The sequence below is a fragment of the Lontra canadensis genome, unplaced genomic scaffold, assembly GCF_010015895.1.
Source record: "Lontra canadensis isolate GAN:19392208 unplaced genomic scaffold, GSC_riverotter_1.0 scaffold3, whole genome shotgun sequence".
In the NCBI taxonomy this organism is placed as follows: Eukaryota; Metazoa; Chordata; class Mammalia; order Carnivora; family Mustelidae; genus Lontra; species Lontra canadensis.
Window position 1 is genome coordinate 40,137,956 of NW_022630997.1, and position 20,693 is coordinate 40,158,648.

At 43.4% G+C, this 20,693-nt stretch overlaps 1 protein-coding gene across 1 annotated transcript in view; it reads right to left on the reverse strand.

The window, feature by feature from the left end:
* LRMDA (leucine rich melanocyte differentiation associated) overlaps nucleotides 1-20,693 on the reverse strand; it is a 1,038,240-nt gene that overhangs the window by 462,656 nt on the left and 554,891 nt on the right. The window contains exon 3 of the mRNA XM_032839426.1: nucleotides 8,281-8,407. Within this exon, the coding sequence (XP_032695317.1) occupies nucleotides 8,281-8,407 (127 nt within the window). The remainder of the gene's footprint in view (nucleotides 1-8,280; nucleotides 8,408-20,693) is intronic.

Sequence of the window (20,693 nt, forward strand, 5' to 3'; positions counted from 1 at the left end):
AAAAAAAAAAAAAAAAAAAACAAACACCCCAGGAAGAACGTTTTAATGTAGGCATGTCCAGTATAAAAAAATTACTTTTCTAAGCATTTTTATATTTGTGTTGTCAACTTAAAAGTTTTTAATTTGCCTTGATATATTTTTATTCCAAATAAACATTCAACTTCAAGCCTAATTTGGCATTCATAATTAATGTAGTCTTTGCCTTTAAGAAGGCATCCCCAAATTTTGTAAGTTTCATACTCAACAAAATCTGGATCCAGCCCTGAGCAGGAGGTTGTGGAGAGTGGACACAATCAAATGTCTTTGTCATGGAAATTTCTTGGGAAAAGAGTCTACCATCCTCAAGAAGCTCTAGGCACCATGTGCCAATGAACCCAAGGAAGGCAGCCTACCTCATTTAGGGTATTTTGAGGGGCAGAAGCTACCCCACCTCTTCAGGCCTTTCAGCTACCTGCTAAATGCTCCCCCAAACTAAGTCAGGTGGTCTCCCCCAAACCTACAGTAGTCAGAAATCACTAGCATCTACTCCATGGATGCTCTGGACCAGAACTTCTCCATTATGTTGATACAAACACTGGAGGACAAGAGACAAGAAAGAGTTTCAGTTGGTTTCTCAGTCTCCTGGGTCAGCAAGAACAAACATAGCCCTGCCCTATCTGGCTGGGAGCTCTGAGATAGAATTTGCTGCATTCCTTTTTGTCAAGTTCATAGAAAATGAACGAGAGGCAATCAGCAGTGGGAACTTGGTGTCACTGACTAACGAAGACCAGGGCCATAGAGATCTTTCAGGAATTCTCCCAAGGGTGACATCCCCCCCCCCATTTTTAAAATGTGAAGCTATCTGGCATAATTTCAAGTTTCTTCAGCTGGATTCTAGCATACACCTGGCTTCCTTCATCAAGTCTTCTCTAGAGTACTTGACATTTAAATTTTTTTCAGCGTTGTCTACAGAAAGTTGCCACTGCCGAGTCCAGCTGTCATAGGTATGCTTGCCAAGGGAGACTTTTTGCAGAGGGCCCAAGATCAAAGCAACATCCTGCCTTGAGAGTTTGGAGCATGAAGGAATGGGGGGAGTCCTTGGGTATCATGTGCAGTTGCACAGGTCTACAACTGTTTCCCAAGTGAAAATGGGAATGAACCCTCCCTCTGTGCTGAGGCCCAGGTCAAAGGGCAGTACCTATACCACCCAGGTTTCAACCAGTGCCTAATATAGGGTTTCTGAATACTAACTACACATTCTGCACAATATATTCTCATTTTGAGTCACACACACACACATCAGAATTATCGCATTCAAACAATAATTTAAGAAATGGGAGTCAAAAGTCACACAGTCAGTGAATTGAAGAGTCTAGATCCAAACCTAGGTTCTAAAGACATTGCATTTCTAGGAGACAAGTGACTCATGATTTCCTAATACTTTAAAAAAGAATTTAAAATACTGAAACCTGAAGAGTCCTATATGCTTTTGTGGGAGACCATCCAGCTGTGTTCTGTACCTCAGTTATTTCCAATTTGGGCTTATTCATTTAGAGCACTGAGACGTTAAATATCGGTAAAAGGTGCCAAGAAGGTGTAAAGACTTTGGGTTTTAACAAACTTGTGTCCCATGTACACATTATGCCATTTAAATCTGTCAACAATACTCTTAAGTGTCTATCGCCCATTTTATAAAGAAACTGAGGCCTCAGACAAAGCACAGAGAATTCCCTGAGTAAGACAGTAAATTGCTGTGGGAAATCTAGTTTGGCCTTGGGCTCGGCTCACTGGTCTCCTCACCACAGTCCAGCTTTATGACACGTCACACTACCCATTCTTCCGGTTGGTACTACAATCCATACTGTCTCTTCATATGTATGCTGAAGCAAATAGGGAGACAGAAAATGAAGGAATTGAGTGTGATGTAAAATAAAGTCAGCTTCTCACCCTTCCCCCACCCATCCCAAAAGGAAGAATGGGGAAAACCATTTGACTGTGCAAAGTATCGATATTTTCCTGACATCTCAGGTGTTCTGTTATTTGGGGTTCGGTGTTCAGACATGACATGGCTGCGAGCATTACCAAGTACCCAGCCCTACTGGAGAAGAGCGAAGCATAGTGTGTGTATGCACACGGGCATCTGTGTAGGAGAGAGAGAGAGAATATGAGCATTGGGGGAGATAAGATCAACTCCGTGTGGCCAGTGTGGCCACTGTGGCCAGTGACTACCAGGCCAGTCTCAATGAACCAAAGGAAGAAGAATAAGACAAGCTATGAACCCCGAGATGAAGAAGTAACACCAGCACTGACAGCGGAAAAGAAGTAGAACAAAGAGCCAGCAGAACAAAAATGGGAGGTCAAGTAGGAGGTACGCAGCCTGAAAGTGAGGCACTGGTAGGCTGAGAAGAAATTTGCCAGATGGTGGGTCTGGGCTCTGAAATCCCTTATATGGGCTCCATCAGCAGCTGGGAGCAGGGCTGGAGCGGGAGGGGCAAGACAAGGGCAAGCACAGGCAGATGACTCCCCTCAGGCATCTTAGTTCCTCTTCTTAAGCAGTGATTTTCCCTCTCTTAGGTTTCAGGGTCTGGAGTTAGGAATTCACATGTCTGAGTTCTAGAGTGAGCCCTCCCACTGACCATCTATGTGACTTCAAAAAGTTCATACTCCCCCAGTTTTTTCGTAAAAAATCAGAGTATTCACCAGTGGTTCTCAATTCACAGAAAAACAGGCAGGTGACTTTAGATTATAAAAATCAAAGACACATTTGAAATCTATACTCTGGCTGTGGTTATAATGTGGCCCAAGTAAAATCAAGTAAGCTTACATAATTCTCTAGGATAATAATAGTAATAATAATCACCATTTGGTAGAAATTTAGAAAAACCCTCACAACAACCAGTGGGGTGGATACCATTATTGTCCCAGTTTTGCAGAGAAAAGCAAAGCATCGAGACGGTAGGTAAGTAGCCCAAGGACACGCAGCCAGTGGTAGAGCCAGAATACAAGCCCAGGAAGCCTGGCTTCAGAGCCTGCTGTTAACCACTACAGGACACAAATCTTTCCAAAGGATAAAACAGCCCGTAATCCACATTCACAGGGTCCAGTAATGGAGCACTGGACAGTCATGCCTAACTGAAAGTAAAACCAAAATGGAAAACTCTACATATGCAAAAACCAAAACCAAAAAACAAAAACACCAAAAATTAAAACCAAACCAAACTTTACAAAAGAACTTCAGGTAGAACCCCATTTAATAGTAAGCTTTCTCATATATTTAATATAAGACTCAATTTCTAAGAAAGAACTAGTACTTACCTTTGCAGAAGGTCAACAGTTACTTAATTCTAGGTCTCTCTATTACAAATGTGAGATAAATTCTTAAAGAGATAAGACATCAAGGTCCGTGTGTAGGATTGTTATAGGAATGAGGCATGCCTCTTTGTATACACACCTGTATAGTCCCCTATCACACTGGCTCTACATTTGGTATGTGACTTGCTTTGGCTATAGGGCAGCAACACCCAAGATGCAAATAGGGCTTGAAAAGTACTTGTACATTCAGGCTTTGCTCTGGGAACACCTGCCCCTTGTAGAGAATCCTGTGCTAGCCTACTGGAGGCATGTTGTTCAGCCAACAACCAGGACCCAACTTCCAGACATATGAGTGAGGCCATCTCAGACCACCCAATCCCACCCAGGCCTCTAGATAACTGTAGCTGCCTAAGAACACAAAGCAAGATCCACTGAAGAACCATCCAGCTGAGCCCTGCCCAAACGGCTGACATGCAGAATTATAAACAAAGAACACAGTTGTTGTTTTAAGCCACTAACTTTTGAGGTAGGTTACTATTCATCCAGGCTGATAGAGCCCAAGTCCAAAGCATTTCATGGAGTAGCAATAGCAGTTTGGAACATAGTAACTGTTAGAAGATTCTGCAGTATTTTCACAAGACAATAGGAGACTCAGTTGGCTGGAAAGGTACAGTCAGAAATATTAGGTTAAGAGAATGCCATATGGTATTACTCCTGCTTTTACTTGGCTTGCATTCTCTGACTTCTGGGTCAAGTACGTGGGGAAATTAAACCAATCTTCATGATCATGCAGGAAGACCAGAGGAGAGAGAAATCATGCTACATCCTGAAAGAGCCAATTAGTGTCTTTTTTTTTTTTTTTTAAATCAATGGGTAACAAAGTACTCTCCATCAGCACAGCAATATACCTAGCCAGCTTTATAGCTACACCGTTGCCTTCTGCTTCAGTTCCTCCCCTGCCACTATCATTTCTCCCTCAGCATTACCACTACAGATTGGAGAGGCTGAGGATTGGAAAGGGAAAGGGACTCAACCAAAGACAAAGAAAATCCTTCAGCTCTGTAAAGACAAGAAGCTTGCTAATCTCTAGTGATAGCAACACTGAGAATTCAACCATCCTCTGGCCCAATTCATTCCTTTAAAAATAAGAAACACATATCCAATGGAATATTACTCTGCCATCAAAAAGAATGAAATCTTGCCATTTGCAACAACATGGATGGAGCTAGAGACTATAATGCAAAGTGAAATAAGTCAGAGAAAGACAAACACCATATGATTTCACTCACATGCGGAATTTAAGAAACAAAACAAACAAACATGGAGGGGGGGAAAAAGAGAGAGAGAAAACAAGAAACAGACTCTTAATTATACAGAACAAACAGATGGTTACTGGAGGGGAGGTGGGCAGGGGGATGGATGAAACAGGTGATGGGGATTAAGGAGTGCACTTGTGATGAGCACTGGGTGTTGTAAATGATGAATCACTAAATTCTACACTTGAAACTAATATTGCACTGTATGTTAACTAGCTGGAATAAAAAAAAAACACAAACAAACAAAAAAACACAACAAAACAAACAAAAAAAATCTTGAAGGGAAAAAAATGAGAAACTTCCTACACAGCAAAGGAAACCATTTAAAAAATGAAAAGGCAACCTAGTATGTGGAAAGAAATGACTACAAATCATATAATTGATAAGTAATTTCTAAAATATATGAAGAACTGGGGCATCTGGGTGACTCAGTCAGTTAAGTCGGTTGACTTTTGATTTTGGCTCAGGTCATGATCTCAGGGTTGTGAGATGAAGCCCAGCCTCGGGCTCCATGCCCAGTGGGGAGTCTGCTTGAGGATTCTCTTACCCTCTCCCTCTGCCCTCACCCCTACTATTGCTCTCTCTCTCTCAAAATGATAATAATAGAAAACAAAATAAATGGAAAACTCACATAACTCCATAGCAAAAAACAATCTGATTTAAAAATGGGCAAAAGATCTGAATAGACCAAAGAAGACATACAGGTAGCCAATACACACATGAAAAGATGCTCAACATCTTACATAATATATATATAATTTAGCAATAAAAAAGAATAAAACCTTGCCATTTGTCACACCATGGATGAATTTTGAGGGCATTATGCTAAGTGACGTCAGCCAGATCAAAACAAATGTCATATGATCTCTCCTTCATGTGGAAACTTTAAAAAAAAAAATCCAGAATGAATTTTTGTGCATTTTCAGCATATTCAGTGCCAGTTATGAAAATGAGCCCTCTAAAAGGGGAGACAATAATGCTGAGCAAATTCACATGAAGCAGGAATCTTACTTATTAGTCTAACCTCATGAGACTCATCAGGTACTCTGTTAATCATCAATATTTACATCAATATTTATTCCATGTCTCCTCAAATGACAACAGTCACAGAGGAAAGCAATACTATAAACTACACATTTTGGGCACTTAGGTACCCCGAAAATACTTTTCATTGATTGATTATTATACAAATCAGAGGTTGATTAAAAAAAAAATCACCCAGGAGTTCCTCTGCAAACTGGGATTATGTGAACTGACGTTCTTTCACAGTTGGCATGCTCTTCTTTTAATTATTTTTCTCAGGCTTGTGTTGAAATGAACTTACGTTTCTTAGTATGCACCAATTAATGCGACAGAGAACCGGCCAGGAAGTGTGCTGAGGGAGAAGAGGAATTGAGTTTGGGATTAGCAATTGTACAGACATTTACCAGACAAAGTCCATATGGGTTGGTGTGTGGGCTTTTCGGGAAATCTTTCTCCTGTCACTGTTTCTTATATTGCGAATGTGACAACATCCCAGGGCAGAGGCAGCTGCTTTTTTACCCAGAAACCTGTGTTGCTCACATTATCATAGCACTTTGATTCCAACATTCAAATAAGTCTTTCATACATTCCTTTTTTTCTTTTTTGCCAGTTCTCTTAATAGGCAAGTGAAAGCCATGATGTCGCACATACATACAAAATGACAAATAGAGACTTCCAGACAAATAGAGGCAGACCTGTCCACAGCCACATAGGTAAACGTGATTAAGCTGACTCATGAACCAAAGTCCAAAGGCTAGTACTTCACATCCATGTGGGACACAGGATATCAGCACTGGGCCCCAAATTCTATACTAATAATCCTTTTGTTCTTTGATTTGACAATATCATCCAACTGATCACCTAAGACAGTCAAGGGAGCCATAAGACACACTGTAATAGTTTTTGAACAATGACTAGGAAACTTGGTTGACCAAAGAATAGGAGAGGAAAAAAAAAAAATCCATCAATATTGCATTATGGTAGGGGCGCCTGGGTGGCTCAGTGGGTTAAGCCTCTGCCTTCAGTTCAGGTCATGATTCCAGGGTCCCGGGAACAAGCCCCGCTTGTGGCTCTCTGCTCAGCGGGGAGCCTGCTTCCCCCTCTCTCTTTCTGCCTACTTGTGATCTATCAAATAATAAAATCTTTTAAAAAATTGCATTATGGTAAAGACTAATACTAACCTGTAGGCCCTTTCCTTCAACTTCTAGTAAAGCGCCAATGTATAATGGCCATGGTAGTATATTTTACCTAATAAGGAAAATACTGTCTTATGACTTGAAATATAACCAGAGGGTAATAAATGGTCTGGCCTAACATTCTTAAAGCAGACATATGCATACACGGTAAATGTAACATATATATCTGGGTGTTTGGTCTTTTTTTTCCACACTCTAGGGAAAATGCCCTGATCCATTTTCTACTTCTAACTTACCATGTGAATAGGAGCAAGTGATTAAGCTACTCTAGATCTGAAATGTTCCACTAATAAAACAAGGTGAGTGGACTTCAACTCTGAAGCAACAGAAGAGAATAGAAAGAATTTTGGATTTGGCCACAGTCGAGACTAAATCTGGGACCTAGCATTCTGTTCAATGTCCGGCTTTGGGTTTACAGTTCACCTCTTTCCTCATTCAGACAAATGGACACCTTCTGCCAGGGTTTGGTAAGAACAAAAAATAATTTGCTTAATATGACCCAGCACCATGTCTGACCCACAGGATCAATAAAGAACAGCTCAATAAAGAACAGCTGATGATAATCATTCTTTCATTTATTCATCCCACAAACATTCACCGAACCTCAGTTCCATTATTCTAGGTGTGAAGGATACAGGAGTTAACAAAACAGACAACACTCCCTGCCTCTCAGCTCACACTGTGGCAGCAGGAAGACCCACACTGTACAGACGAGCTAGCTGCCTAATGCCGCAGAAGGCTTCTGATTCCATTTTCAGCCTCTCTGTAGAACCCAGAATCTTTCATCCCCCTGAGCCTGATCCCAGGCTGGCTAGGTCCTCACCGACTTCAGGAGAAGGCACGCAATAAAAAGGCTCTGTTTGACTTCTCTCATCATCCCAGTAGAGTAAACACCACGGAGGGCAGGGCTACGCCTGGACTTCACACATATCTCACATCTTTGACCCTTCCCCCTCTCCTTTGCCAGAACTCTTCCCCCAGCCTGCACCAGAGCCTTCCAGAAACCTCCGTGAAGGCCAAGTTCTCTTAGAGGCACCACCCCGGACTTCCCACCAGAGGTCGCCCTCCCACAGAGGCCCAAGCAAACAGCTCTGCCTTCTGGGCAGCAGTGACATTATTTTCTTTCTCTATTTTTATCTATTAAAAAGATTTCTTCACAGCCATAACTTAGATCTCTACACTAAAATGGAGCAACAGGAAGATATAATGGTGCATTTCATTTATGAATGACCTATAATAAATTACTCTGAAGTGTCCCAAGTGCCAGAAGACAGAACGCTTTGTCTGCCCATGGACTGCATTTCACATACTTTAATTTAGCTGACACATAAAACTCATTTGACATTTTGCAGGTATTTGTATGGGGCGGGGGAAGGGTAAAGGGGGGGGTGCGCCTGCAGGGACCACTGCGGGGCAGGGCGGGGAGTGGAGGCAGCAGACAGAGCCAAGGATATCTGGTTCTTGTTGAGGGTTAAGGTATGGAGTCTGGGTAACCCTGGCAACACGAGGTCGTTCCCGAGCAGATTGTTGTCCAAGATGAGTTCCTCCAGGCTCCCGAACGCGCTCAGTCCTTCCAGTGACCTGCAATGACAAAGGCAACAGGAAAAATGATCCTGCACTAAATCAGGGAGGCCATTATGAGCCGAAATAAATATTTTAACCTTCCCTTTCAGGACTGGGAATAGTTTGGGCTTGGTGCCTGTCAGCAAAGTGAATGACAAGAATTAGTAGCGGGAGCCGGGGTGGGGGCGGCAGGGGAGAAAGGGGCTGCTGGCACTCACCGCATCCTTCACGCATTGCCAACATGAAGGATGAGGGTCACTTAGTGAGTAGCCAGGATCCAAAACAAAGGGCTTCAGATACGGCCTGCAGGATAAATTTGTCAATGTCTTGTGCCTTCAGGCACCCAGCCTCGGCTGACCCTAACCTCCATTCCCAAGATAAATAACTCTGTCACAGTTCACCTTCATTCCCTGGACACAAATTTAAGTTGTCATCCATCATTCCTGCCCAGAAATATCATACCCCTCTTACAATAATAAATATAACTTCAAGTATCATTTCTTCGCGGTTCTCCTCTGCACAGTCCAGGAAAAGGCGAGGAAGGCTTCCTTTCTTTCCCTTCGCCGCCTTTGACTTTTTTTCCCCCCCTCTTCTTTTTTTCTTTACTAATCACTTCATTTGCTTCTGCCCAGTGTCCCTGTGGCTGCCCCGAAAGGCAGAGGCATCTGCCGAAGCACATGATCGCTCCAGCAGGAAAGGGCTGTTTCTTTTTCTTTCATGATTTTTCTTTTTGTTTTTGTTTTTGTTGGGATGGGTGCAGGCGGTGGTTTCAGTAAAGAGTTGCGGGAATTTCTGTTTCAATGCTCCTGGCTTGAAGTTACGATTTTAATTTATGGAAAGTGGATTTCTCACTTTATTTTTGAAAGAAGCGTGGAATGCGGCAATGTAGATGTCAAGGCAGTAAATAATCAAGCATCTGAAAGAATTAAGTACCCGGCTCAGGGAAAAAAAAAAAAAGTATCAGAAAGGGAAAAATAGCCTTGTTTTTACACTTAGCTCAAAGTTAACTCTTAACATTATGGGCTAAGGAGTGTTGGGGTGGGGGGCAGGGGTGGAGGGGGGTGGGGGCTGGGAGGGGCAGTTGTGCGCATGTGCTGCCCAGGCCAGCAGCTCCCAAACGTTAATTAAAGAAAGCCGCCCGGTGGAGGGACTCGCACAGACACACGTACTCCCAGCTCGCTCACCTGCCAGAGCCCAGAGCCGTGCTGAGCTGACAGCTGAGCTACAACGTCGACCAGAGGGCCGACTCACATGGGATCTCCCGGCTATGCTATAAAATGTGACGAATCAGGGAGATGTTGTCCACACTATTTAATCATTTACCGATAGCACTTTCATTAAAGACCCTGCTGCTTGTGTGTGCAGCGCCTGCACGTCTGATGGGAGTGTGAACTTTAGCACCAAGGCTTTTTCGGGACAGTTGCATCTCCCTTGAGGGACCTGGGCCAAGCAGACTCCACAACAGGGAGTCGGTGCCTGGGAGGTGGAACTGGGATTGGGAGTCATGGAATCCCCGGACCCCACCGGGCCCAGAGCTCCCTCAGCCTGTCCCATTCCTGCCTGACTCACCCCCAGAGGACACCCCCCCCCTTCTGGGGTCCAGCACCGTGACCAGCCCTAACTCCTCAGACCAGCACTACCTGCTCCATGGTGGGAAGGCGACACCACTTAACATTTAGGGATAAGGGTCAATGGAGTCAGTGTGTTTCATTTCTTCCTCCTTTCTTTTCTTCCTCACATCTCAGGGAGGCAAAACACAACTCACACACATGGAACTTGGGACTCTGGGACTTTACCTCAGCTCTACCATTTACTCCAAGTAAGAACGTGGGCTTATCAACAGCCCAGCTGAGCTCTCCGGCTCTGGGCTGCTTCCAGCTCTCGGGATCTTAAGGAACACAAGCCAAAGAAGACTAACATGTCAATAGCAGATGCTGGTTCCTTTCCTCGCCTTCCTCCTTCCATTCTTTGATTTTTCTGGTAGCTGTGACCTTAGCGGGCATGGTGGGGGTTGGGAGGAGATGTGTTCTGGATGCAGGGGGTGGGGGGGTGTGGAACAGAGGAGCAAATAGGCTGAGGTGTGCGGCCAGTCTGGCTTCTGCAGGGAAACTTCGGACCTTTCCTGAAGTCCCTTCCCCCACTGGGGATAGTGAGTGATGATTCAAAAGTGCTTTTCAGGACAAGGAGGCCCTGTTTACCACAAGGGGAGTTAAGGCCACCTCCCTTCAGGGCGCCTTATGGATGGCTAATAAGTCCTTTGTGCACAAACATCAGTTGGGCTCTGGTCAAAGGCAGCATCCAAATACACATTGTTCCCGAGTTATGTTATGCAAATATAACTCTTATCATGAGAATCAGCAAATGGTTGGCAACTGGCAAACCAAAGAAAGCTCCCTTCCAAGAGAGCTGGGGGGAGGCAAAACACAAAATGACACAGCACGAAGAGGGACAAACACGAAGAGGGAGAACACCAGAGGGAGTGCCCACGGGGCTGCCTTTCTCAGGGGCAGCCGCTGGGGCAGAGCTCCATTCTCAGGGAGACCTCACAGAAGAGCGGGGCAAGTTCAGGCTCAAATCCCCTGTCACTTGTCTGGCTGTAAGATTCCTTTTGCCATAATGTTATTTAGCTGCTCAGTTAAAAGGGAATCATGCTATGTGGGGGGTTGCTAATTAATAAATCCCTGTCTTCATGTCATCGGTATAGTGTGCACTTAGTGATTTAATCAGCTAAATTCAGAGCTGAGGGACTGGGAACAGGAGACAGGGTAGTGAAGGGTAAAACTGGAGAGGGCAGGATTTCTGGGGCTTGGCTGGCATGTGGAGGCCAACAAACACACACTTGGGGGAGGCGTTATTTTTTTGTTCTTTGAAAATGTGACTTTTGTTGTTATGGTTGTTGCTCTTTTCGTGGAAGGAGTAAAGAAATTTTTTGCATCAGTCTTTGCATTCACAGCCCTATATACAAGACGCCTGTGCAAAGAGGTGTGTGCTGTTAAACAAAATGACAAGGCATACAAGGCTTTAAGGACCCACACAGATCTTTGCTGTCTAATGGGACAGCTATAAGGAAAAGATGACAGGACTGCAATTTCTTGGCTATCACCTTGTGTGTGGACAGCAAAATGCACTTCAGACCCAAGAGCTCTGGTGGGGAGTGGGGTGGGGGGTACTGCCACTCCAGAGTACTCGTCCTCCGCCTGGTTTACAGTCTGCAGATGTTTGAGGGCTGGGCTGGGAAGGCGAGGCAGACATGTCTTCGGTGGTCAGAGGCTAGAGTGGGAGGACACGTCTTCACCCACTAGCTCAGCCCAGGGAGCTGGAGTGAGGTCTTCCCAGACCAGTGAAGAGATGCCAAGGGCAGGCAGGAGACCAGGGTGTGAGGTCTGCCCTGTGGCAGGTGGTTTGCTCCAGAAACCTAATCAGCACCCCGGAAGCCCATCGCAGGCTGCCTGCCTCCTGCTTCCCCAGCAAGAGAGCTGCCCATGATCTCACCCACAGGTACCATCTAGGTTACCTCACTCACAGGGCTCTCTGGCTGGGCTCCCCGAGGAGCCGCTGCAGCTGCTGGGAGAGTCCCAGTGCCTTTTCCGAAGTCATATCAAAATGACAAAACATCACAACGCATTCAGCTCTAGCGGATTCAAACAGAGAGAACTTTTAAGTTTCCACTGTAATTAACCCTATCCTCGTTAAGATAATTATGATCAAGCTTCCTGTCACAGTTAATATCCCAGCATCATTGCCTGTGGCTCACACTCTGCCCTCATTAGCTTAAAAAAACAGCGGCACTAACCAGGCTGCCTTGGCCCTTTCCAAGCTGAGCCAGTGGTTGTGAGCTGCTGAGGAGGGGTCCTGGGCAGGGCATCAGGCCTCACAAAGGGGTGGCTGCTTGAACCCCAAACTCTTCTGCTCCTGGGTGGGCTCACACTCAGCAGCCTTCACTCTATGCCCGAAAGTTAGCCACTCATCAGAATGGGGAAGGAGAAGGGCCAGGACCCAAGCAGAGCTGGTGGCTTTGGGACGGATGAGCTACGAAACCATAGCAACCCCTTCCTGCCCCTTACTCAGCAAAAACCCAGCCAGAAAAGTCACCAGAGGACACCTCCAGAACCCTCCATTCAAGAACTGCCAATCTTATTCTTGCGGTATAAGCTGTGGTAAAAATTAGATCCCTCTTTTCTCAGCTCTCAGCCTAATCCAAGGATGATGCCGCAGCCTGCCATGACACAGGCAAGAAATGCCAACACAACTAACCACAGACCCGAAGAAGAAATGTCTCTCTCCGTGGAACCAGAGCTCGCCTCAAACACAGAACCAAAGGTCAGGAGGATGTTCTCAAACCAACGAAGAAAATAAGTTCTGAACTAGGATCTTTACCTCTCCCCTCTACTATATCTATCCAGATATCCATATCCATATTTTTAACTGATAAAATGGGGAGCTATGGAGATTCAAGAGGACCTATCCTGTCTGTGTGCTTTTCACCAACCACACTGGCTAGTCCTGTGGACCTGCCAGGGCTGGCCAGGGCCTGCTCAGTAATGCGTCTTTCGGGATGATTGCCATCTGCCCAGCCCCTAATGAAAAGGGATCTCACTGGAACCGCCATAATACGCAGAAAGTTGTCCAATGCACAGGGAGGGCTCAATACCCCTTTGTTGAGTGACTACGGCTCAGCCAGAGCCTACGCCCTGTGTGCTGCTCGGAGGAAAGCTGACAGTGGGATCCCAAGGGCAGGACAAAGAGCAGGCCTCAGGGCAGCTGGCCAGAAGCTGGGAGGGCAATCCCTACCATCCCATTCCTTCAGAGGCCAGAATGCCTCCCTCTGCTTACCCTGGGCCCAGTGTCTATGAACAGGCAGCAGTGACACCCAGTGAATATGTACCCAGACACCAGAACTGGTTATTAAACTATTTAAATACTTTCTTAATGAAGATTTTATTAATTTAATTGACACACAGAGCGAGAACACAAGCATGGGGAGCAGCGGAGAGAGGGGGAGAAGCAGGCTCTCAGCTGAGCAGGGAGCACAATGCCAGGCTGGATCCCGAAATCCCAGGATCATGACCTGAGCCGAAGGTAGATGTTCAACTGACTGAGCCACCCAGGTACCCCTATTTAAATACTTTTTTACCACTTGGAAATAATTGCAGCTCTGAGTATCCTGAACATTCCTCCTGTTACCCTGGCTACTCCTTGGAGTCCCCAGACCTTTCTGCAACCTAGCAACTAAGTGGTTAATACCCCCCACAATATGGAGCCCCTAATGACCCCTGTTCCAGCCAGGATCTTTCTGCCTGATCAGTGTAGCTATTAAATAATTTAAATATCACCCTTGAGAGCAGAACAGCAACCTGTACCTCTCTTACGAGCCCCATAATGTCAAACACAGAGCTGGGCACATAGCAGGTCCTCGGGAAATGTCCACAAACTGACTGACAACCAAGGCCATGACCAAAGCTACAAGGACAGGACAGGCAACACAGAGCTATACGCAGGGGATGAAGGAAGAAAAAAGGATGGGACAACTGTGATATGACTGCTCACATCCCAGAAAATGGCTCATAGTCAGCATTTTAGAAAATACCATTAATCCAACTACACATGAGATATTCTTTCTTTCTGTCATAAAATCCTCTTTATATCCCATGTAAATGATTATATATGCCTGTAATCTATTACTAGAGATAGCATATTATATATAATATATAGTACAGTATTAGACAGTACTATATGTACAGTTGGGTATATATATATATATATATATATACTCTCTACATATTCTTCTGTCACTGAGGTCACTTAGCCAGGGATAGATGTCCAACTAATAATATAAACCAGATAGTCTATATGGCAAGTATATTAACAGGGGATGAAAGTGTCTAAAACAAATGAATATGGATATGGAACAGGCTCTTGGCTATGTAAGACAACATATACTGACACCATACACTGTATACCATATGGGATTTGTCAAATCACCCCAAAGCCCTGTTAAGATCCCCGTCAGGGTAGATGATCCCTGGGCTGCACAGAATACCATTCAATACTGGTGAAATAGACCTGAATCCAAGACCAGCCAAAAATCTAAGGTAGTTGACTAGGTGTTTGTTAACTCTAAGCTGGGCCAAGTCTGAAGCTGTCACACACTGTACCTAAGTAATACTAAGGAAACTGTTACATAGGATCCCTAAAGAGTTATAGAGAATGCATAAGGTGTTAGAAGCCCAGAACTGGGTACTGCAGTGGCAGTTATCTGAAAAGGGAAAGAAGATTCTTCACACTTTGGATTCATAAACTCACAGACTTATGATATTCTAGTCCGGAACTGGTATTTGGTTGCCTTAGGACAATGTAAATCATGTTTCTGGTCATGTTACCCTTTTTACTTTTACCACCCGAAAGCTCAGAGATAAACTGTGACTCAGATGTAAAAAGATGTAAAAAGGTAACACCCCATAGTTTCTCTATCTGCTTTCTAACTTCACAGTTGGGGCTTATTTTTCTTACAATATTTATATTTTATTTATCTATATGGTGTTTTTTCAATTTTTTTTGTTTTATTAATTCTAATAAGCTAGTTCAAATCATTTGTAAAATCAAACAGGAGATATATACATACAAATTTGATACAGCATTGAGCATCAAACAGGCAGTTTCTATACATTAAGACTAAGTTCTGTGAGACCATTTATCAATGTGGACAGTTGACTAGGAATAAAGATATATATTGCATACAGATTTCAAAAAGGCTTTGAAATAATTCTAATGATATCCTTGTGACAGGAGAGCAAAAAGTGAGCTAGAAAAGGACAACTTTAGGTCAAGCCATAACTGGTTCAAAAATATTCCTGAAGGATACTAATTAATGGCCCAGCTTGCTCCAGGGAAAGGTTCTGGGGACTTGGGTCCTGTTTTTGCCAATAACTTGGTTAAGGACATGTTCATCACATTTATGGAGTTCAAGATCCAAGAAAGCTATTCAGGAAGATATAGAGGGATCCAAAACGACCCTCTTGAAATCCACCCATTATTTCAGCCCAACAAGATGAAACTTCCCATTATCTAATGTAAAGACCTGTATATATATTTAAATCCCAACTAGCCCAAAATAACTATTTGAAAAAAAAAATTAAAAGACAGATGTAAATTGGGGAAAACCTTTGCAATCAAACAATCTAAGGTTTAACATCCTTAATATTAAAAGAGCTTTTGAAAAGCATTAAGGGAAAGCTGAAAGTCCTCAGAGAAAAAACAAAAGACATGAAAAGAAAATTCACAAGGAATATATATGGTCAATAATGGAAAGCTGGGATAAAATTTCATCTTCATTGGGAATCTAAAGCATTCCAATTAAACAAGATATTTTCATTTAACTAGCAAATACATTGTTTCCTTAAATGTTAACATAGTCTTGTTGAAGTAACAGACTAACACAACTCTAATGGAAGAGAGAAACTGTTATACTCTTTCTGAATGGCAATTTATACTAAAAGTCTTAAAAATGAAAAAAAAAAAAGAAAGAAGAAAGGTCTTAAAAATGATCATCGTTCGTCCAGTGAGTGCAATAATTTATTCAATAAATATCAAAGAAGTGTTCCTGGTTTAAGTATGTTCATTATAGCATTATTTATAATAACAATGTAAATATGCCTAAATGCCCAATGATAAATGATTACAGAAGCTCAATATATCTGTATATTGAAATACCATGCCATAATTAATAATGATATTATAGACATATATCTACTGATCCAGTAAAATTATCATGCTATCTGTTTAAATACCTAAGTTTAAAATACTTATAACACATGCACATACAATCTCATGCATTCATGTATGAAAATTAAGTCATCTATGTCTCCCCTCCATTCCCTGCACAAATTTTAATTTGTACCATGTTTTCCATGGTGACAGTTAAGAATCACTAAAGTAGTCTGATGTTTCTAGTTTATAAACTACTATTAATACACAATCTTGTACATAGGGACTTTATGATAATTATATACATATACATGTACACCTCAGTCCATAAATGTATTTATATATCTGCATACTGATTAAGTGATCCCAGATATACACCACTAACTCCTGAGTAATGGTTATTTACAGGGTATTTTTCTTCTCTTTTAATGTTTTCACAAGTTACTAGATTTTCTATCATAAGTATTTTATAATCAGAAAGAAACTCCAGCAACTATTACTTCAAATAATTCCCCCAAACATGAGATAGGGAAGCCTTGGATAAAAAGCAGTGTGTAGAAAGAAGGTTTATATGAATCAGAAAAGTGGAGTTGCCTCCACAGAAGCAAATCTGATCCTACTCTACTGACCCTTAAGTAACTCCACCTGGAGCTTTGTTTCAGTTCTGAGTGCCAGACTCAAAGGGGCATCAGTACTCAGAAATACCACAGAAGGGGACTAACCAGGTGAAGGGTGTTAAGAAACAGTGATGGAGGGGCGCCTGGGTGGCTCAGTGGGTTAAGCCGCTGCCTTCAGCTCGGGTCATGGTCTCGGGGTCCTGGGATCGAGTCCCGCATCGGGCTCTCTGCTCAGCAGGGAGCCTGCTTCCCTCTCTCTTTCTGCCTGCCTCTCCATCTACTTGTGATCTCTCTCTGTCAAATAAATAAATAAAATCTTTAAAAAAAAAAAAAAAAAAAGAAACAGTGATGGAGACAGTCAAAATTATTTAACCAAAAGCAGAAGAGACCTTGTTGTTTCAAAGTACTAAGTCTCTGGCATTCCAGAAGGCAGAATCAAAAACTATTTGGAGAAAATAATGTAAGTTGGAAGGAGAGGTCTTGAATTAATTTTTAAAAACTTACAAAAACAGAGAGCTGTTCACCAAAGGATTGAGGGGCCTTCTGAGTATATGAATTTGATCAGGCTAGAGTCATGGAGAATGTTTAAAAGAGATTTCTGCATAGAAGTTGAGATTTGGGGGCGCCTGGGTGGCTCAGTGGGTTAAAGCCTCTGCCTTCCGCTCAGTTCATGATCCCAGGGTCCTGGGATCGAGCCCCGCATTGCGCTCTCTGCTCGGCCAGGAGCCTGCTTCCTCCTCTCTCTCTGCTTGTCTCTCTGCCTACTTGTGATCTCTGTCTGTCAAATAAATAAATAAAACCTTTTTTAAAAAAATTAAAAAAAAAAAAAAAAGAGATGAGATTTGGTGACTCTCATATTCTACCCAGATTCTGTGCCTCTCCAACTGGAGCTCCTTCCTTGGTAACTAACATTTACAAAGGCTGCCAAGAGCTGCTTCTTCCCTGCCAGACAGCCTCAATGGAAAGAGGGCAGCAGAGAGTTCTAGCTCTGTCATTCTCTATCACACTGAACTCTGTGCCTTTTCCTGATCCCTCTCACTGGGACTGTGTAAAGCCTCTTTAATGCTTCCTTAACTATGGGGATACCTCCATAATTAAAAGGCCCATGTCAACACACTAGCCTCTCAACTAAATGTCAGAGCTGCATTCTAAAATATGATTTGTCATGGTCTCCTTCTTAGATTCACAGACTTGGAATTCCAGGGAAAATTTAGGGTGTTCTATCCTCCACAGAAGGTGACTAATGATCTGAGAGGTGAAGTGGCTTACCTAAAACCATATACAGTAACCAAGCCATGTTCAGAACCTTTAGACATATAGGGTAGTTCTCCCCCAACTGAACTATGCTAACACACCTGTAAATAATTTGTAGTGGGGATCTAGAAAGAGAAATTCACCATCGCCACATCCTTTATCCAAACACTGTGTATAGCTTTGTGATCCATAACTTGTATGTCCTCAATCATATTGATCGAAGGAGATGGTCTTCAAATTCTTTTGTCCTTTATCTACCCTCCCTCCTGACCCTCCTAGAATAATTCCCTAAAGAACTAATTCCTACTTTTTTTTTTTTTTTTTTTAAGGTGCACGTTGTAAGATGAAGGATGCTTTAGGCAGAACTGGGTTGAAATTCACCAACTAACAGTCCACCCCTTGGCATATGCCTCTACAGCTCACTCATTCATTTCACTTCATGCATTCATTCACAAAAAGGTATTGAGTGCCGATTCTGTGCCCAGTACTTGGCTAGTCTCTGGGTCTGCAAAGAGGGCTGTGGCATGCTCCCCGACTTTAAGCAATAGAGGTAGGCAGGGAAGGAGTTACCAGATAACACACGGTCATGGGTTAGACTGGGATGATCAACAACACTCTAAGGAGGGGGAGGGTTAGGGAAGGTTTCGAAGAGGAAGTAGGCTTGAGCAAAGTCTCAATCCAACTGAATTCTAATTCTGTCAGCATCTTCTTACACTTTATGCCAAATTTGGTGGCAAAGGAACCTAAGAAGAGATAACTAATCCTGGTGTTCAAGCAGTCACCCCTCCAAAAAGCTAACCTAGCACAAGAAAGCATGTATGCTACATACACTTCTGGCATGGCACCTACAGAGCGGTACCATGCCGGAGCACCTACATCCAGGCACCTCAGGGAGCACCTACATCCAGGGCTACAAAAGATGCACAAATCACGGTGCCTATTCCCAGTAGCTTCATCATCTAGGGGAACAGAGAAAAAAGTTGGACTTGAAGTGAGGAGAAATCAGAGAGGACAGCACATTACTAAGCAGTGTGGGTAACATAGGCTCTAGAAGTGGAGAGGAAAGAAACGAGGGCTGCTGTGGTCACCGTTTTCAGCGCCCCCCCTCCCCTGTTTGTCCCAAAGTTATTTCAGCAACTGAATCCCTACAGAGGGAGTTGAGAACCAGGCACCCTCTGGAGGAATAGGCTGGATGCCTCCATATCTGGTCGTCACCGCTCTGCCCATCTGGCTGTCCTCCATGCCTCTCAGTGAATCTTTCCTGCATTTCTCCCTCCCTGGTGATAGGGTTTGGTCTGGCCTTTGATTATGTCTCTAAAATTATTTTGATTCACGGCTTGAGATTTTACAAAACCACACATGCACGCATGGAGCCTGTGGCCTCGGGATCTTGTTTGTTTTTAAGAGTCTAAAGAGTGAGTTTGTTTGGCGGGTTCTATAAATGGAGGTTTTCTTTACTAGAGAGATGTAAGGGAGTGGACATGGTGTGCTGCAGCCGCGGTATGTGTGCACGTCGCCATGGGGCGGAATTCAGCACCTGGTGGGGGAGGCGCCCACAGCCATTGGGCAAACATATGTTGGGCCAAGAACACAGCTCCTCAACCTCATGAACTGTTTGCTTGAAAGATAACAGTGTCTCTTCCACACAAGCCTTTCACCACCCTCCATAAAGGGAATTTTTAATTCAACAGATGGTGTCTACTCATTGCAAACCAACCAGAAAGGGAGACATTTACATGGCTGTGCCTCAAGGCCCTAGGGACCCAGAGGGGCCCTAATCAAATACTTGCCCAAAGACCAGCTCCCCATGGGCAGGGCCCCCTGGAATGGAATCAGGCCAGGAACACCAGTGAAAATATGCCAACTACTGATTCTGTGAGGTCCCAGTTGGCTGAAAAAGGTGAAAACATGTTTTCTGTCCCAGACTACAAGATAGCTTTACATCTCCTGAAAGAAAGAAGGCCCTCGGTGATATGGTAACCTCCAAAACTGGCTCAATATTGGAGCCATTTCCCTTCTTTCAAAACAGCCCTAGCTCTGTGCTTCGCAAAACCTTTCAAAGAACAACTTTGTTAGGTTTGCACTCCATCTCTTATAATGGCACATTCTGGGCCCCAAGGACCAACACCTAACAGAAGTAACAGTTTTAGAGACAAAAAGGATCAAATGCTTGCAGATGTGGAGCAGGATGAACAAGAGATTTTCCTCAGACTAAACCAAGGTTCTTTGAACAAGAGATTTTCCTCAGACTAAACCAAGTTTCTTCCAACCCCCATTCTGCCTCTTTGCTTACTTGATTGCTGCTCCTGGGGGTAGAATGCCATGGTGGTGTTTTCACAGAGAATGTGGTGTTTGAATGGAGACTACCTTGTCAACTCACTGAAGCGAAACACAAATGTGGTAAATAGAAACACGAAGTTAAGACCACTAAATTTGGACCTATGGTCTCTGTTTTCAAGTTCCAGCTATAATTTTCTCATCTATTGTAGTGGGAGAAAAATCCCTGACCTATGCACTTTGCAGTTATTGGAATAGGGAAGACATGAGATAAGGTATCTAAAAGCAAGCCTAGTAAGATAAGGATTTTTGATATTTTAAAAGATTGTTTTTGAACAACAAAAGAAGTGTGTACTTTGTTTTCAAAAGAGATAATTAGTTTACCTCAGATAAAGAAGCACCTAGGTAAAGCTCGAAAAGACAGACAAACATGTATTCAGAGCCATCAGACA